This window comes from Symphalangus syndactylus, chromosome 18 (genome assembly GCF_028878055.3).
Source record: "Symphalangus syndactylus isolate Jambi chromosome 18, NHGRI_mSymSyn1-v2.1_pri, whole genome shotgun sequence".
Classification (NCBI taxonomy): domain Eukaryota; kingdom Metazoa; phylum Chordata; class Mammalia; order Primates; family Hylobatidae; genus Symphalangus; species Symphalangus syndactylus.
The window spans coordinates 80,047,773-80,068,414 of NC_072440.2; the positions used below are offsets into that span (position 1 = coordinate 80,047,773).

The 20,642-nt window shown below is 41.0% G+C and overlaps 1 protein-coding gene across 5 annotated transcripts in view; it reads right to left on the reverse strand.

Annotated features, from left to right (window-relative positions):
* SPAST (spastin) overlaps window positions 1-20,642 on the reverse strand; it is a 90,440-nt gene that overhangs the window by 39,759 nt on the left and 30,039 nt on the right. For 3 of the 5 annotated variants that reach the window (XM_055253552.2, XM_055253553.2, XM_063623757.1), the window contains exons 4-6: window positions 5,892-6,079; window positions 4,880-5,013; window positions 4,504-4,597 (exon numbers count right to left, since the gene is read on the reverse strand). In XM_055253552.2, coding sequence (XP_055109527.1) covers window positions 4,504-4,597; window positions 4,880-5,013; window positions 5,892-6,079 — 416 coding nt within the window. Of the gene's footprint in view, window positions 1-4,503; window positions 4,598-4,879; window positions 5,014-5,891; window positions 6,080-18,623; window positions 18,720-20,642 lie in introns of all 5 variants that reach the window. The other 2 variants (XM_055253551.2, XM_055253550.2) reach the window with 1 other exon arrangement.

Consider the following 20,642-nt stretch of genomic DNA (forward strand, 5'->3'; position numbering starts at 1 on the left):
TATAGGCCTGGGTAAAGCAAAAGCTGAATGACTTTTCTTGCATAGCCTAAATATTTCCTTGGTATTACCTTCACAATTTTAGATATATTTTTCTACCGTAAAAAGCATGTCCCTTAATAAATAAATGTAAGAATTAGGTAGCAGCTATAGCACTAAACAGGCAGCTCTAATCTTAGAAAGGTATTTCCTAGGTCTACCACTTAACTAAAATCTTGAGCAAGTCATTTTAGTTCTTAGGACTAGTTTCTTTATCAATGAATGGATCAGAAGACTGCTAAGATCCTTTTCAGGTCTATAATTATGTAAATCCTCTTTGAGCAAGCTTTTTTTTCAATATTTAGTTTACAGCATTTACTAATCTTATATAACTCCAGCAAAATGTTAGCTCAATACATAAGCTATGTTTCCCAAAGTGTGACCTGAGGTGGTACACGACATAAATCCAGTTCACATAATGACAAATGCTTTCTATTTTAATAATTATCTAATTATTTTACTGGGTATTAGCAAAAACCTAACTAGCATATCAAATCAGTGATTTTATGTACTTAGAATGAGTAGTAAGTAAAATAGACTTGAAAAATATTCAGTAAGTTCTAGTACAGTTGGTACTCACTTACAAGTGATAAACACCATAAAGGCAGTATGTGAATGATTCAGACTATGGAAAAATTGATACAGCCATAAAACCTTTGCACGTTTATTTAATAATGCACCCACCACAATGTGTCACACAGCTTATTTCCACTAGATGTTGTAGGTAGGTCCATAAGATTTTAATGTTAATAGTGAAATAACTGTGACCCAGAAGTGAGTCTTCAGATTTATTCTTTGCAATATTATCGGAACAGCACTAAATACACCATTTGTGAATTGGAAAAATTCAAAACGGTGCTAAGTATGGAAAGCCAAATATTTATTATCAACTGCAAGACTGCCTATCTTCCTTAACAAGTCATAAAATATGGGATGGAAGATTAGGTTTCTACCCATCATTTAATGGCTCTATCTACTTTGATGACTTAATATCCTTAAAAGTAATTCTTTTAAAAAAGAATTGTTCAGGACAGGCACAGTGGCCTCTGCCTGTAATCCCAGCACTCTGGGAAGCCAAGGTGGGCAGATCACCTGAGGCCAGGAGTTTGAGACCAGCCTGGCCAACATAGTAAAACCCTATCTCTACTAAAAAACACAAAAATTAGCCAGGTGTGATGGTGCATGCCAGTAGTCCCAGCTACTCAGGAGGATGAGGCATGAGAATCACTTGAGCCCCAAAGGCAGAGGTTGCAGTGAGCCGAGACCACGCCACTGCACTCCAGCCTGGGTAACAGGAGCAAAACTCCATCTCAAAAAAAAAAAAAAAAAAAAAAAAGAATTATTCTACCTGAATTCCTCTTTTCTCCAGTACAATTTCTCTCTTTTTAAAAATAATTTAAAAAAAACTTTCCCATAAAGTACTTGTTTATTATCAGTGTCATGTTGGTATTTAGCCTTCGATGGAGTTTACCACACTCTTTGAGCTGCATTTCCAAGCAATCCAATTCTGGGAAAACTCATTGTGTCAGGGGCCACTACCTGCCTGATTTCCTTCTCTTAATTTTATTTATTTATTTGTATTTATTTATCTTTTTAAATTTTTATTAATTTTTTTGAGATGGAGTCTCGCTCTGTCACCAGGCTGGAGTGCAGTGGCACTATCTCGGCTCACTGCAACCTCTGCCTTCCGGGTTCAAGCGATTCTCCTGCCTCAGCCTCCCGAGTAGCTGGGGTTACACGCCACCAAGCCCAGCTAATTTTTGTAATTTTAGTAAAGACAGGGTTTCACCATATTGGCCAGGATGGTCTCGAACTCTTGACCTTGTGATCCGCCCGCCTCAGCCTCCCAAAGTCCTGAGATTACAGGCGTGAACCACTGCACCCGGCCTATTTTGTTTTTGAGACGGCATCTCACTCTGTCACCCAGGGTGGAGTGCAGTGGTGCCATCTCGGCTCACTGCAACCTCTGCCTCCTGGTTCAAGCAATTCTCCTGCCTCAGCCTCCCCAATAGCTGGAACTACAAGTGTGCACCACCACACTAGGCTAACTTTTGTACCTTCTCTTTTTTTATTTTTTATTTATTTTTATTTATTTATTTATTTTTTTTTTATTTCTTTTTATTAATTTTTTTTGCATACAAAAACAATAAACATTTTCTAAAAATACATACAAACAAAAAGATGCGTATCAAACATATTAGGAAGGTTGCACATGGGAAGTCGGGGAATAGAAATGGGGGTGGGAGTTAAAATAAATGAGAGAGGGACTTTATATGGATCAGTGATAATAACTCAATCCTCTATTTGACAAAGAAGAGTGAGAAGGAAGAGGAAGAAAAAGAAAGTGGGATAAAGGATCAGAAAGGGAGGAAAATAGAAAAAATTAGAGTATGACTCCAGGGTAGACCTGTTTTGTTGTCATTGAGTTGGTTGGTTGGTTTGTCTGTTGTATTCTTCATGTTTCGCCAAGTTGGCCAGACTGGTCTCGAACTCCTAGTCCGAAGTGATCAACCCGCCTCGCCCCCCAGAGTGCCGGGACCACAGGCGTGAGCCACCACGTCCAGCCCCCACATTGCTTCTGGCCTCCGTGGTAGACCTCCCAGACGGAGCGGCCAGGCAGAGGAGCTCCTCACTTCTACCCAGACACGGGGCGGCCGGGCAGAGGGGCTCCTCACTTCCCAGACGGGGCGGCCAGGCAGAGACGCTCCTCACTTCTTCCCGGACGATAGGTGGCCGGGCAGAGGCGCTCCCCACTTCCCAGACGATGGGTGGTCGGGCAGAGGCGCTCCCCACTTCCCAGACGATGGGTGGCCGGGCAGAGGCGCTCCTCACTTCCCAGACGATGGGCGGCCGGGCAGAGGCGCTCCTCATCTCCCAGACGATGGGTGTCCGGGCAGAGGCACTCCTCACTTCCCAGATGGGGCAGCCGGGCAGAGGCGCTCCTCACTTTCCAGACGATGGGTGGCCGGGCAGAGGCGCTCCTCACCTCCCAGACGATGGGTGGCCGGGCAGAGGCGCTCCTCACCTCCCAGACGATGGGTGGCCGGGCAGAGGCGCTCCTCACCTCCCAGACGGGGCGGCCGGGCAGAGGCACTCCTCACTTCCCAGACGGGGCGGCCGGGCAGAGGCACTCCTCACTTCCCAGACGGGGTGGCCGGGCAGAGGCGCTCCTCACTTCCCAGACGGGGCGGCCGGGCAGAGGCGCTCCTCACTTCCCAGACGGTGGGTGGCCGGGCAGAGGCGCTCCTCATTTCCCAGACGGTGGGTGGCCAGGCAGAGGCGCTCCTCACTTCCCAGACGGTGGGTGGCTGGGCAGAGGCGCTCCTCACTTCCCAGACGGGGCGGCCGGGCAGAGGCGCTCCTCACTTCCCAGACAGGGCGGCCGGGCAGAGGTGCTCCTCACCTCCCAGACGGGGCGGCCGGGCAGAGGCGCTCCCCACCTTCCAGATGGGGCGGCGGCCGGGCAGGGGCTGCAATCCCAGCACCCTGGCAGGCCAAGGCAGGCGGCCGGGGGGTAGAGGCTGCCGCGAGGCCAGACCACGCCACCGCCCTCCAGCCCAGGCAACACCGAGCACTGGGTGAGCGAGACTCCGTCTGTAGTCCCAGTACCTCGGGAGGCTGAGGCGGGCAGAGCACTCGGCGTCAGGAGCTGGCGACCAGCGTGGCCAAGATGGCGAACGTGTGCCTGCATCCAAAGGAGAAAAGGCAGGGAGCGGTGGCGGGCGCCGGCAGTCCCAGGCAGTCCGCGGCGCGGGCAGCAGCAAGCCGAGTAGATTGTAGCCTGGGCCAGAGAGGGGAAAGAAAAGAAAGAAAGAAAAGAAAGAAAAGAAAGAAAGAAAGAAAGAAAGAGGGGAGGGAGGGAGGGAGGGAGCCCTTCTCTTAATTTTAAATCTCTCTCACCTTGGTATCAAAATTTGGCCAGATGTAGTGGCTCACACTTGTAATCCTAACACTTTGGGAGGCCAAAATGGGTGGATAACTTGACGTCAGGTATGAAAGACCAGCCTGGCCAATATAGCAAAACTCCATCTCTACTAAAATTACAAAAATTAGCTGGGCGTAGTGGCAAATGCCTGTAATCCCAGCTACTTGGGAGGCTGAGGCAGGAGAATCGCTTGAATTCCGGGAGGCAGAGGCTGCAGTGAGCCAAGATCATGCAACTGCACTCCAGCCTGGGCAACACAATGAGTGAGACTCCGTCTCCAAAACAAAACAAAATTATATCATACTACCCACTTTTCCTAAAAATATAAAAGGATTGGAAATTAGGAACTCATATCCATTTTCCTATTCTATAATAACTTCTCAACACCAATTGTTAACGTTTTATCTTTTTTAAAACATTAAATCTACTATTACCTTTTATGAATTAATTATTCTAGTATAGCTCAAATATTTCTTTACTACTACTACTATGGATTCAGTAACAGATGGTATTATAGAAAAATGATAATATAAAGTTCTTACCTCAGGCCTCAGAGAAGGAAGAATAACAATTTCTTGCAATGCTTGTTTTGCCAAGTCTTGACCAGCTATATCATCAAATTTAACAGCTGTTCCACTAAGAAACAAGACCTCAGTTAGTTCTACAATACAAACAGGGCCCAGTTATTACAAGATGAAGCCTAAGCCCTATGACATATAGTTATTTTTATGTTAACTGTTAAACTATAGTTAAATCAGTAAAGCAATGGTTTTCTACATTTATAATTGAAAACTATCATAAAAATAAAGTATGTAAACCAGACAAGGTATTTATTATCTATTTCACTCCTGACATGTTTTATAAGTAAAATTAAAACATAAAAACTGTAAAATAAAACATTTAGATGGCAAAACTTACTTGTCCACAATTTCATTCATTATAAGGTTAGCAAGGTTGCTGTCCACATTCCTAAAATTCTTCAAGTCTTTTTTCTTACGAGTAGCAGTTGTAGGGGTAGAAGGTTTATTTGTCCTATTTGTTTTCGGAGTACCCTTAAAGGACACAAAATTTTAATGTGAAAATACAACCTAACATTTACACTTTTCATAAATAAGTTACCCTTAAAGTTCACAGAATTCAAGCTTTAAAAACAGGAAAAAGGGTATAAAAATCCAGAAAATGTGTATTTACCTGAAGGTAAAACTGTATTCACTAGAGAACTGTATTTGGCATTAAGTCAGTTATAGAGGATTTCATCCAGAGATTTAGTTTTTACAAAATAAAAACAAATTTTAACCCTTGTTAGAATCATGACAAAACTCTAGGTATGTTACTGCTATAAAACATTTACACAGATTGAAATAATTTTAAAAATAAATTTAAAATGAAATATACAGCATTATATAAAACAGACTGGGTAAGCAAAACTTGGTATTAAATGTCTAATGAGGTCCAAAAAAAGTTTTATAGCAAGTTGCCCTGTGGATTTAAAAAAAATTAACTTTGATTGGGCACGGTGGCTCATGCGTGTAATCCCAGTACTCTGGGAGGCTGAGGCAGGCGGATCACCTGAGGTCGGGAGTTCGAGACCAGCCTGACCAACATGGAGAAACCCCGTCTCTACTAAAAATACAAAATTAGCTGGACGTGGTGGTGCATGCCTGTAATCCCAGCTACTTGGAAGGCTGAGACAGGAGAATCACTTGAACCTGGGAGGTGGAGGTTGCAATGAGCCAAGGTCGCGCCATTGCACTCCAGCCTGGGCAACAAGAGTCTCAAAAAAAAAAAAAAAAAAAAAATTAACTTTATGGAAACTTATCCATTCTCTAAAGTATTACAAAGTACTTATAATCAACTTAAGCAAGCATAGTATCTTAAAAATTTTTCTATTTGCAAAAAGACAGCAATTAAAGTTACTGTCCCAGAATACCTTATGAGTGGTAGGAGCAGGACCAGGTCCCTGTTTCACTCCAGAAACCATGGATAAACCACTGTAACTAGGTGCTCTATGGTGGCCTGAAAGGCCTGCAGATCCGGTTTTCATAACTGTTTTTGAACGAGGCAGTGAATTACTAGTGTGTGTTAAGGGGTCTTTTCTTTTTGGAACAGCTCCACTTTCTGACAAGGAAAAAGTAAAACCATTGTGATTAGAAAATTGTAGCTGAACATAAAGACAAGCAAACATTTGTAAGACCAAGGTAATAATGTATTTTTTTAATTCAAAAATATTTCAAAATAAGATTTCAATAAGAACATGTACCAGGGTCTTCATAGGGGTGGTCACTAGGTAGATAGGAATATGGTTATTAGGGTTTTTTTCCCCCTAATGTATATTCTAATTTTCTCTCTCTTTTTGAAACCTGTGGCCTGGGCTGGATGGCAGTGGCATGATCACAGCTCACTGCGGCCTTAATCTTCCTGAGCTCGAGTGATCCATCCTCCTACCTCAAATTCCCAAGTAGCTGGGACAACAGTTGTGCACCACCAGATCGGACTAATTAAAACATTTTTTTGTAGAAACGGTCTCACGATGTTGCCTAGGCTGGTCTTGAACTCCTGGGCTCAAGCAATCCTCCCACCTTGGCCTCCCAAAGTGCTGGGATTACAGGAGTGAGCCACTGTGCCTGTCCCTATTCTAATTTCTTACAGTATTACAGTATTTGTGCCTGTAATCCCAGCTACTTGGGAGGCTGAGGCAGGAGAATTGCTTGAACCAGGGAGTCAGAGGTTGCAGTAAGCCGAGATCGTGCTACTGCATTCCAGCCTGGTGACAGAGAGAGACTCCATCTCAAATAAAAAACAAACAAAAAATAGTATTTGTAAGAAGAAACTACTTCATTTTGGGGAACAGAAAGACGATATAAAAAGGTTATGAAGCACCAGGTGCGGTGGCTCATGCCTGTAATCCCAGCACTTTGGGAGACTGAGGTGGGGGGATCACCTGAGGTCAGTAGTTCAAGACCAGGCTGGCCAACATGGTGAAACCTCATCTCTGCTAAAAACACAAAAAATCAGCCAGACGTGGTGGTGGGTGCCTGTAATCCCAGCTACTTCGGAGGCTGGGGCAGGAGAATCACTTGAACTTGGGAGGCGGCGGTTGCAATAAGCTGAGATTGCACCACTGCACTCCAGCCTGGGTGACAGAGTGAAATTCCATCTCAAAAAAATAAATAAATAAACAAAAACAATAAAAAAAATAAAAAAAAATTTTATGAAGCAAATAAAGCTCTCAAATAAGAAACAAAATATAGCAAAGGCATTAGGGATAGGATGTACAGAGGAAAAAAAAGTAGCACTCGACTACTTTGATTCCAAACTATTATAACTATAAATACTATGAAAGTCTGTTCCCACCAAGAGGGTCTTAAAAACTAATCAATTTTAGGACAGGTGCGGTAGCTCACGCCTGTAATCCCAGCATTTTGGGAGGCTGAGGCGGGTGGATCATGAGGTCAGGAGTTTGAGAACAGCCTGGCCAACATGGTGAAACCCCATTTCTACTAAAGATACAAAAAATTAGCCTGGCGTGGTGGCACGTGCCTATAATCCCAGCTACTCGGGAGGCTGAAGCAGGAGAATTGCTTAAACCTGGAAGGCAGAGGTTGCAGTAAGCTGAGATAGCAACACTGCATTCCAGCCTGGGCGACAGGGAAAGACTCCATTTCAAAAAAAAAAAAACAACTATATATACATATACACACATATACAAATACATATATAAATATATACATATAGTTTATATATACACATATAACTATATATACATATAGTTATTTTGATATAACTAAAAATAACTACGTATATGTAACTATATACAGATAGCTTATACATATATAGTTATTTTTAGTTATATCAAAACTAAACCATAAATACTAGTTATATTAATATATGAAGAGTGACAGAAGGGAATTAAGTCTTCTTTGAGCATAAGGAGTCAATAAATATCAAAAGCTGATAGAAAAAAAAGGAATCGTTATATAAGCATTGTATTTGAAAATATAGTAGAAAGTAAGAGAAAAAAATAGCAAAAAGAGTTAAAACATTGTATATGAAACCAAACTGGGGGTGAAAGGTTGCTACGTGAGAGGAAAGAAACAGAAGGGGAATATTCTTTTCTTTATAAGCCTTACGGTATTTAAAAATTAAGGCCAGTCGTGGCGGCTCACACCTGTAATCCCAGCACTTTGAGAGGCCGAGGTGGGTGGATCACCTGAGGTCAGGAGTTCAAGACCAGCCTGGACAACATGGTGAAACCCCATCTTTACTAAAAATACCAAAATAATCTGATCATGGTGGCACACACCTGTAATTCCAGCTACCAGGGAGGCTGAAAATCATTTAAACCCGAGAGGCAGAGGTTGCAGTGAGCTGAAATCATGCCACTGCACTCCAGCCTATGCAACAGAGCAACTCAGTCTCAAAAAACTAAATAAAAATTTATTGAGGTATAATCTGCAATGAATTACATCCATTTAAAGTATACCAACAGCCAGGCATGGTGGCTCAGGCCTGTAATGCCAGCACTGTGGGAGACCAAGGCAGGTGGATCGAGGTCAGGAGATCGAGACCATCCTGGCCAACATGGTGAAACTCAGTTTCTACTAAGAATACAAAAATTAGCTGGGTATGGTGGCGTGCGCCTGTAGTCCCAGCTACTCAGGAGGCTGAGGCAGGAGAATGGGTTGAACCCGGGAGGCAGAGGTTGCAGTGAGCCAAGATCACGCCACTGCACTCCACCCTGGGCGACAGAGTGCAACTCTGTCACACACACACACACACACACACACACACACACACACACAGGCTATACCAGTCAGGCACAGCAGCTCACACCTATAATCCCAACACTCTGGGAGTCTGAGGTGGGAGAAATGTTGAGCCCAGGAGTTTCAGACCAGACTGGCCAACACGGGGAAACCCCATCTCTACAAAAAATACAAAAATTAGCTGGCACAGTGGTGCCTACCTGTAGTCCCAGCTAATTTCAGCTGTACTCCAGCCGGGGAGACTGAGTCAGACTCTATCTCAAAAAAAAATAAATATATAAGTATACAATTTGATGAGTTTGTAAAGATGTATATAACGGTGACATAGCCATTAAAATCAAAGCACAAAATGTTTCCATCATAGAAAGTAAGAGAAAAAAATAGCAAAAAGAGTTAAAACATTGTATATGAAACCAAACTAGGGGTGAAGGTTGCTACGTGAGAGTCATCAATTTAGTAATTTCCACAGAGCTGCGTTCAAAGTCACTGAATCTTTCATTTGCTATCTCTAATCTGCTGTTGAGGCTGCTGTCTGTAAATTTTTAATTTCAGTAACTATACTTTTCAACTTTAGAATATTATTTTTATTGTCTAGTTTATATCATCTACTTAGATTTCCTGTTTGATAACTGATGCCATATTTCCTTTCAATTCTTTAAACATATTATAATAGCTGCTTTGAAGTCTTTGTCTGCTAAATCCAATATCTGGGCCCACTCACAGTTTCTACTTATTGCTTTTTTTTCTTGAGTAAGGGTTATACTTTACTTTTTCTTTGCCTGTCTAGTAATTTTGAGTAGAAAATTGGACAATGTATAATAGATAACACATTGTAGTAATAAGCAGACTTTGGTATGACTATTTCCCAAGAGAGGTGAAAGAATTCATCCAAGTAAAACATCACAGAATGTTCCAGAAGTGAGCGACAATAATAAACTATTAATAGGTCTGAGTGATCTACTTGGACTCACTGTGTATTAAACATCAATGCTGTGTAAATTAGCTATAAAGCCAATATGCCCTTCCAACCAGAAAACAGAAACGAACAGATTATGGGTTGAGTATCTCTTATGCGAAATGCTTGGGACCAGAACTGCTTAGGGTTTTTACACTTTTTTGGATTTTGCAATGTTTACATTATACTTACTGGTTCAGCATCCTTAACCCAAAAAACCAAAATGCAGAATACTCCAGTGAGTATTTCCTTTGAGCATCATGTCAGCACTCAAAAAGTTTTGGATTTTTGGCTAGGCACAGTGGCTCATGACTGTAACCCCAACACTTCGGGAGGCCAGGGCAGGTGGATCACTTGAGGTCAGGAGTTTCAGACCAGCTTGACCAACATGGTGAAACCTCATCTCTACTAAAAATACAAAAAATTAGTTGGGTGTGGTGGCAGGTGCCTGTAGTCCCAGCTACTTGGGAGGCTGAAGTGGGAGAATCGCTTGAACCCACGGGGACGGGGTTGGGGGAGGCTGTGGAGGTTGCAGTGAGCCAAGATTGTGCCACTGCACTCCAGCCTGAGTGACAGAGGAAGACTTCATCTCAAAAAAAAAAAAAAAAAAGAGTTGAATTTTAGAGCATTTCGGATTTCAGATTTCATATTAGGGATATTCAACTTGTACTAGGGATATGAAATAAGACAAAGTTCAATTTTTTGAAACAGGTCCCAGGAAGAGAACGTTGCTTTGGAGGGTGGGGTGATGAACGCAGCAGGAAAACATGATGGGGTCTAGCACGTGAAATGAAGTAAAAGAGAATCAAGATAACAAGGAAAGGAAAGACAGACCAACTCTTCAGGGCTGGACAATTTTTGCTATTTATCCTAGTAGAATTACTGGGATCTCAAATACATATTTTAGAAACTTAACTATTTATATGTGATGGACTCTTACATTTCTTTGGTTTTTTTGTTGTTGTTGTTGTTGTTGTTTGTTTGTTTTCAGTACGTGCCTTCTGAAAATGTCAGCCCTTCACAGCCATGCTAAAAGAAACAGGCAAAATACTTATATCGATACTTGAAACAGCATTTTAAATCAGACACAGGAAGGAATGGGAAGAGGAAAACTGCCACTGACTATACTGTAAGACCAAACCAACATGACAAGTCCTTAGGGGAGACGTGAAGCCACAAGGGAAAGAGTTGATAACCAACTGTTTCTTCTGTCCATAGAAATCCTTTTACTCTATCTCCTCTCCATTAAAACCTTAGAAGTTTTGTATTACATATGAATAAAGAAGGCAGGGTTCCAAGACGGCCAAACAGGAACAGCTCCAGTCTGCAGCTCCCAGTGTGAGCGATACAGAAGACGGGTCCAACTGAGGTACTGGGTTCACCTCACTGGGGATTGTCAGACAGCGGGTGCAGCCCATGGAGTGTGAGCTGAAGCAGGGCGGGGTATTGCCTCACCCAGGAAGCGCAAGGGGTCGGGGAATTCCCTCTCCTAGCCAAGGGAAGACGTGACAGACAGTACCTGGAAAATCGGGAGACTCTCACCCTAATACCGTGCTTTTCCATTGGTCTTAGCAAACGGCACACCAGGAGATTATATCCTGCGCCTGGCTCGGAGGGTCCCACGCCCACGGAGCCTAGCTCAATGCTAGCAAAGCAGTATGAAATCGAACTGCAAGGTGGCAGTGAGGCTGCAGGAGGGGCGTCCGCCATTGCTGAGGCTTGAGTGGGTAAACAAAGCAGCCAGGAAGCTCGAACTGGGTGGAGTCCACCACAGCTCAAGGAGACCTGCCTGCCTCTGTAAACTCCACCTCTGGGGACAGGGGATAGCTGAACAAAAGGCAGCAGAAACTTCTGCAGACTTAAAGGTCCCTGTCCGACAGCTCTAAAGAGAGTAGTGATTCTCCCAGCATGGAGTTTGAGATCGGAGAACGGACAGACTGCCCCCTCAAGTGGGTCCTTGACCCTGAGTAGCCTAACTGGGAGACACCTCCCCATACGGGCTGAGTGACACATCATACAGCCAGGTGCCCCTGTGAGACAAAGGTTCCAGAGGAAGGATCATGCAGCAACATTTGTCGTTCTGCAATATTTGCTATTCTGCAGCCTCCGCTGGTGATACCCAGGCAAACAGGGTCTGAAGCAGACCTCCAGCAAACTCCAACAGACCTGCAGTTGAGGGTCCTGAGTGTTAGAAGGAAAACTAACAAACAGAAAGGACATCCACACCAAAACCCCATCTGTAGGTCACCATCATCAAAGACCAAAGGTAGATAAAACCACAAAGATGGGGAGAAACCAGAGCAGAAAAGCTGAAAATTCTAAAATTCAGAGCGCCTCTTCTCCTCCAAAGGAATGCAGCTCCACGCCAGCAATGGAACAAAGCTGGACAGAGAAAGACTTTGACAAGTTGACAGAAGTAGGCCTCAGACGATCGGTAATAACAAACTTCTCCGAGCTAAAGGAGGATGTTCGAAACCATCACAAAGAAGCTAAAAACCTTGCAAAAAGATTAGACAAATGGCTAACTAGAATAAACAGCATGGAGAAGACCTTAAATGGCCTGATGGAGCTGAAAACCATGGCACGAGAACTACGTGACGCATGCATAACCTTCAGTAGCCAATTCGATCAAGTGGAAGAAAGGGTATCAGTGACTGAAGATCAAATGAATGAAATGAAGCAAGAAGAGAAGTTTAGAGAAAAAAGAGTAAAAGGAAACAAACGAAACCTCCAAGAAATACAGGACTATGTGAAAAGACCAAATCTATGTCTGACTGGTGTACCTGAAAATGACGGGGAGAATGGAACCAAGCTAGAAAACACTCTGCAGGATATTATCCAGGAGAACTTCCCCAACCTAGCAAGGCAGGCCAACATTCAAATTCAGGAAATACAGAGAACACCATGAACATACTCCTCAAGAAGAGCAACTCCAAGACATATAATTGTCAGATTCACCAAAGTTGAAATGTAGGAAAAAATGTCAAGGGCAGCCAGAGAGAAAGGTTGGGTTACCCACAAAGGGAAGCCCATCAGACTAACAGCTGATCTCTCAGCAGAAACTCTAAAAGCCAGAAGAGAGTGGGGGCCAATATTCAACATTCTTAAAGAAAAGAATTTTCAACCCAGAATTTCATATCCAGCCAAACTAAGCTTCATAAGTGAAGGAGAAGTAAAATCCTTTACAGACAAGCAAATGCTGACAGATTTTGTCACCACCAGGCCTGCTTACAAGAGCTCCTGAAGGAAGCACTAAACATGGAAAGGAACAACCGATACAAGCCACTGCAAAAACATGCCAAATTGTAAAGACCATCAAGGCTAGGAAGAAACTGCATCAACTAATGAGCAAAATAACCAGCTAACATCATAATGACAGGATCAAATTCACACATAACAATATTAACCTTAAATGTAAATGGGCTAAATGCTGCAATTACAAGACACAGACTGGCAAATTGGATAGAGTCAAGACGCATCAGTGTGCTGTATTCAGAAGACCCATCTCAGGTGCAGAGACACACATAGGCTCAAAACAAGGGGATGGAGGAAGATCTACCAAGCAAATGGAAAACAAAAAAAGCAGGGGTTGCAATCCTAGTCTCTGATAAAACAGACTTTAAATCGACAAAGATCAAAAGAGACAAAGAAGGCCATTACATAATGCCAAAGGGATCAATTCAACAAGAAGAGGTAACTATCCTAAATATATATGCACCCAATACAGGAACACCCAGATTCATAAAGCAAGTCCTTAGAGACCTACAAAGAGACTTATACTCCCACACAATAATAATGGGAGACTTCAACACCCCACTGTCAATATTAGACAGATCAACGAGACAGATCCAGGAACTAAACTCAGCTCTGCACCAAGCAGACCTAATAGATACCTACAGAACTCTCCATCCCAAATCAACAGAATATACATTCTTCTCAGCACCACACCACACCTATTCCAAAATTGACCACAGAGTTGGAAGTAAAGCTCTCCCCAGCAAATGTAAAAGAACAGAAATTATAACAAACTGTCTCTCAGTGCAATCAAACTAGAACTCAGGATTAAGAAACTCACCCAAAACCGCTCAACTACATGGAAACTGAACAACCTGCTCCTGAATGACTACTGGGTATATAACGAAATGAAGGCAGAAATAAAGATGTTCTTTGAAACCAACGAGAACAAAGACACAACATACCAGAATCTCTGGGACACATTTAAAGCAGTGTGTAGGGAAATTTATAGCACTAAATGCCCACAAGAGAAAACAGGAAAGATCTAAAATTGACACCCTAACATCATCATTAAAAGAACTAGAGAAGCAAGAGCAAACACATTCAAAAGCTAGAAAAAATAACTAAGCAAAATAACTAAGATCAGAGCAGAACTGAAGGAGACAGAGACACAAAAAACCTTTCAAAAAAATCAATGAATCCAGGAGCTGGTTTAAAAGATCAACAAAACTGATACACCACTAGCAAGACTAATAAAGAAGAAAAGAGAGAAGAATCAAATAGACGCAATAAAAAATGATAAAGGGGATATCACCACTGATCCCACAGAAATGCAAACTACCATCAGAGAGTACTATAAACACCTCTACACAAACTAGAAAATCTAGAAGAAATGGATAAATTCCTGGACACATACAGCCTCCCAAGACTAAACCACGAAGAAGCTGAATCCCTGAATAGACCGATAACAGGCTCTGAAATTGGGGCAATAATTAACAGCCTACTAACCAAAAAAAGTCCAGGACCAGATGGATTCACAGCTGAATTCTACCAGAGGTATAAAGAGGAGCTGGTACCATTCCTTCTGAAACTATTCCAATCAACAGAAAAAGAGGGAATCCTCCCTAACTCATTTTATGAGGCCAGCATCATCCTGATACCAAAGCCTGGCAGAGACACAACAAACAGAATTTTAGACCAATATCCCTGATGAACATCGACACAAAAATCCTCAATAAAATACTGGCAAACCGAATCCAGCAGCACATCAAAAAGCTTATCTACCATGATCAAGTTGGCTTCATTCCTAGGATGCAAGGCTGGTTCAAAATATGCAAATCAATAAACGCAATCCATCATATAAACAGAACCAAAGACAAAAACCACATGATTATCTCAATAGATGCAGAAAAGGCCTTTGACAAAATTCAACAGCCCTTCATGCTAAAAACTCTCAATAAATTAGGTATTGATGGGATGTATCTCAAAATAATAAGAGCTATTTACGACAAACCCACAGCCAATATCATACCGAATGCGCAAAAACTGGAAGCATTCCCTTTGAAAACTGGCACAAGACAGGGATGCCCTCTCTCACCACTCCTATTCAACATAGTGTTGGAAGTTCTGGCCAGGGCAATCAGGCAGGAGAAAGAAATAAAGGGTATTCAATTAGGAAAAGAGGAAGTCAAATTGTCCCTGTTTGCAGATGACATGATTGTATATTTAGAAAATCCCATCGTCTCAGCCCAAAATCTCCTTAAGCTGATAAGCAACTTCAGCAAAGTCTCAGAATACAAAATCAATGTGCAAAAATCACAAGCATTCCTATACATCAATAACAGACGAACAGAGAGCCAAATCATGAGTGAACTCCCATTCACAATTGCTTCAAAGAGAATAAAATACCTAGGAATCCAACTTACAAGGGATGTGAAGGACCTCCTCAAGGAGAACTACAAACCACTGCTCAATGAAGTAAAAGAGGACACAGACAAATGGAAGAACATTCCATGCTCATGGGTAGGAAGAATCAATATCATGAAAATGGCCACGCTGCCCAAGGTAATTTACAGATTCAATGCCATCCCCATCAAGCTACAAATGACTTTCTTCACAGAACTGGAAAAAACTACTTTAAAGTTCATGTGGAACCAAAAAAGAGCCCGCATTGCCAAGACAATCCTAAGCCAAAAGAACAAAGCTGGAGGCATCATCACGCTACCTGACTTCAAACTATACTACAAGGCTACAGTAATCAAAACAGCATGGTACTGATACCAAAACAGAGATATAGACCAATGGAACAGAACAGAGCCCTCAGAAATAATACCACACATCTACAACCATCTGATCTTTGACAAACCTGACAAAAACAAGAAATGGGGAAAGGATTTCCTATTTAATAAATGGTGCTGGGAAAACTGGCTAGCCAAATGTAGAAAGCTGAAACTGGATCCCTTCCTTACACCTTATACAAAAATTAATTCAAGATGGATTAAAGACTTAAATGTTAGTTCTAAAACTATAAAAACCCTAGAAGAAAATCTAGGCAATACCATTCAGGACATAGACATGGGCAAGGACTTCATGCCTAAAACACCAAAAGCAATGGCAACAAAAGCCAAAATTGACAAATGGGATCTAATTAAACTAAAGAGCTTCTGCACAGCAAAAAAAAAAAAAAAAAATTCCATCAGAGTGAACAGGCAACCTACAAAATGGGAGAAAATTTTTGCAATCTACCCATCTGACAAAGGGCTAATATCCAGAATCTACAAATAACTTACACAAATTTACAAGAAAAAATCAAACAACCCCATCAAAAAGTGGGAGAAGGGTATGAACAGACACTTTTCAAAAGAAGACATTTATGCAGCTAACAGACACATGAAAAAATGCTCATCATCACTGGCCATCGGAGAAATGCAAATCAAAACCACAATGAGATACCATCTCACACCAGTTGGAATGGCGATCATTAAAAAGTCAGGAAACAACAGGTGCTGGAGAGGATGTGGAGAAATAGGAACACTTTTACACTGTTGATGGGAATGTAAACTAGTTCAATCATTGTGGAAGACAGTGTGGTGATTCCTCAAGGATCTAGAACTAGAAATACCATTTGACCCAGCCATCCCATTACTGGGTATACACCCGAAGGATTATAAATCATGCTGCTATAAAGACACATGCACATGTATGTTTACTGCGGCACTATTCACAATAGCAAAGACTTGGAATCAACGCAAATGTCCATCAATGATAGACTGGATTAAGAAAATGTGGCACATATACACCATGGAATACTATGTGGCCTTAAAAGAGGATGAGTTCATGTCCTTTGTAGGGACATGGATGAAGCTGGAAACCATCATTCTGAGCAAACTATTGCAAGGACAGAAAACCAATCACCATATGTTCTCACTCATAGGTGGGAATTGAACAATGAGAACATGTGGACACAGGGTGGGAAACATGACACACTGGGGCCTGTCGTGGGGAGAGGGGAGGGATAGCATTAGGAGATATACCTAATGTAAATGACAAGTTAATGGGTGCAGCACACCAACATGGCACATGTATACATATGTAACAATCCTGCACATTGTGCACATGTACCCTAGAACTTAAAGTATAATTAAAAATACATATATATAATTATTATACCGAAAGAAAAAGAAGGCAGTTGTTTTATAGACTAACCTAAGGTTGTTCCGCTATAATTTCAACAAAGTAATATTTAATATAATTTAAGCCCTGCGCATGAAACTATTGCTAAAAAAAAAAAAAGTCACCAATAAAACTAGCTGATCTGTCGAAAACAAAGATATGAAAAAATGCTCAACATCATTAATTATGAGGGAAATGCAAATCAAAACCACAACAACGTATCTTACCCCAGTTAGGATGGCTATTATCAAAAAGACAAAAAAAGTACCAAACGCTGGTGAGCATGTGGAGAAAGTGAACTCTTATACACTACTTTTGGGAATCTAAACTAGTACAGCTACTACGGAGAAGGGTATGGAGGTTCCTTGAAAACTACAAATAGAACTACCATATGACCCACCAATCCCACTACTGGGAATTTATCCAAAGGAAAGAAAATCATTATATCAAACAGACATCTACACCCCATGTTTACTGCAGCATTATTCACAACAGCCAAGAAACAGAATCAACCTAGGTGTCCAAGAACAGATGAATACAGAAAATGTGGTATATACACATACAGAATATTATTTTAAAAAAGTTAATCTCATAGAAATAAAAAGTAGAACAGAGGACACCAGAGGCTGAGAAGGGTAGGAAAAGGATACAAAGTTATAGCTAGATAGAAAGAGTAAGTTCCACTGTTCGACATCACTGCAGGATGATTATAGGTAACAATATATTATATCATTTCAAATAGCTAGAAGGAAGATACTGAATGTTTCCAACACAAAGAACGATAAATGTTTGGGATAATGGAAATGATAATTACCTTGATCTAATCACTATATACTATATGTATCAAAACATCACTGTGTACCCCATGAACATGTACATTATCTGTCAACTAAAAAAAAGTTTTAATTAAATAAAAAGCTAGCTCAGATTTCAGAGAACCTAAGAAATGGAGAGTCCCCCACCCAAAGAAAACAAAACAGAAAGACATTTAATTTTCTGTAGAAGTTGATATCCAAAAATTTATCAAGGACAGAGTTAATCCATAGTAAATAATACTGTAATGTTTCTCCTATGTGAAGCTTCAAATTTCTTCCATCAAGTACTATAAAACATTCAGATACAGTGTATATGAAAATTGATATGCAATAAAAATTGATAATAAAAAATTAAAATGTCTTAGAAAACAGTATTTCACGAAAAAAATCAGTATAGCTATCCATATAAAAACACAAAAGCCACAACAGAAAAAAAGATTATTTTAATCACTTATGGGAATGAACACCTTCATATTTTATAATCTGAAAAATCAGAGGTTGCAAAATATGCAAATAAAGCAAGTTTAGAATGACTATACCTTATTTGTTGCATGTTTATATACTATGAATGATAAAGGTACTATATTTTCAACATAGCCCTGTGAAAACATGAACAATTAAACCTACCATTATAAAATCAAATCAACATTATCAGGTTAAGTAAGACTCTTACTTTGCATGCAAGCTTTATTATTTTATGTTAGTTAACCTAAACCCACCTGACTGGAGATGTCCATTGCGGCATGCCAAGTTAGTACTGTCATTATAGACGTCCGTTTGTGACTTGGAAAATGGCAAAACTGGTTGCATCTTCTCTATGCAACAGAGAAGGTAAAAAACAAAGAAAAAATAAACAAAAAGAAAAAAGATAATGAACAAATAAAATGTGCATGTGAAATGAAAAATTACTCAAGGTGTTACCAGATTGTTACATGATAAAAGTTTTTGCATTTATATAAAATTATCTTTTAAAATATAATTAGTAAAAACGAAGTCACGAAAATAACAGAAATTAACAAGTGAATGGCTATGTTAAAAATATGCCTTATTCAGGTTAGGTAACCTGAGGCAGTTAGATATCACTATCATCACCAGAAAATATTTACTGAATATCTAATATGTCCAAAACAAATACCATGGAGATTATTATTCGTCTTGGTCTTGCTCTGTCACCCAGGCTGGAGTATAGTGGCACCATCATGGCTCACTGTGGCCTCAACTCCCTGGGCTCAAGTTATCCTCCTGCCTCAGTCTCCTGAGTAGTTGACACTACATACACACACCACTATGCCCAGCTAATTTATTTTTTGTAGAGACAGGATCTCAATATATTCCACAGGCTGGGCTCAAGCCCCTGGCCTTAAGCGATCCTCCCGCCTTAGCCTCCCAAAGTGCGGGGATTACAGGCATGAGCCACAGTTCCTGGCCCTATGGAGATTAAAAAATGAATCACAGTTTCTACCATTTAGGTATTTATTAAATATAATTGGCAACTTATAATAAAACTGTATATTTTTTAAAAGACTGCATAGTACAAAAGAAAGATCACTGAAAAAGCTCTACAGAGCAAGTGGGCTAGAATTTGAAAAGATTAAAAGAAAGGACAGCCAGGCGCAGTGGCTCACACCTGTAATCCCAGCACTTTGGGAGGCCGAGGCAGGCAGATCACCAGGTCAGGAGATTGAGGCAATCCTGGCTAACACGGTGAAACCCCATCTCTACTAAAACAAACAAACAAACAAAAAATTAGCCAGGCATGGTGGCACGTGCCTGTAGTCCCAACTACTCGGGAGGCCGAGGCAGGGGAATGGCTTAAACCGGGGAGGTGGAGGTTGCAGTGAGCTGAGATCGTGCCGCTGCACTCCAGCCTGGGTGACAGAGCGAGACTCTGTCTCAAAAAAAAAAAAAAAAAAGACATGTCAGGAAAGGAGAACAGCATTTAAAGTAGCACAGAACGAAACTATAAGGAGTGTCTGGGAAACGCCGTATTTGGCCACATTAACATATGTCAGGCAAAAAATAAAAGCAATAAAGCAAAGTCAAATAAGCATACTGCAGTAACTGTATGCATATACAGTACCCTACCATTTGTTTAAACACACATGTGCACAGTTGCATACAAAAAGATTACCTCTAAAAAGGACCCAGAGAAATTGATAATAACAGCTGCCTCTAGGGAGGGGAAATGGGTAGCCAGGGCATAAAATGGGATGGATGCTTTTCATACTCAAACTTTTTAAAATTTTGTGACATATGTCTACATTACCTATGTTTTATATTAATCAATTAAAAGGGAGTATTTCAACCCTACCCCCACATCAAATAACAACAAAAAACCCTCCCAAGATCTGGGTCTCTTAAGTCTAGCAACTGAAGCCCAAGAAGGTAGCAGTTTGATCCCTGCCACTCTACACCACTGCTGCACTCTCTTCCCCAAGTGGAGTATTGTGCTGAATCATAATTGATTCTTTTCTTCTGTACCAGCAAGTCAATGAATACATGAAAAAATGCAGCACCTATATATTAACTCTCTTAAACTTTCACTTCTAAACTTTGACAAACAGGTACCATGCTTGGTTTATGGTACAACCACACATGCCTTTGGGACGGATAGCAGCTACCCTTTTTGCACAAAACACAAAGTACTGCATGGCTTTTGTATCCTAGAACTGGCTGATACAATATACCTTGGAGGTTTTTTATTTATTTATTTATTTTTTGAGCTAACAGGTTGGTCA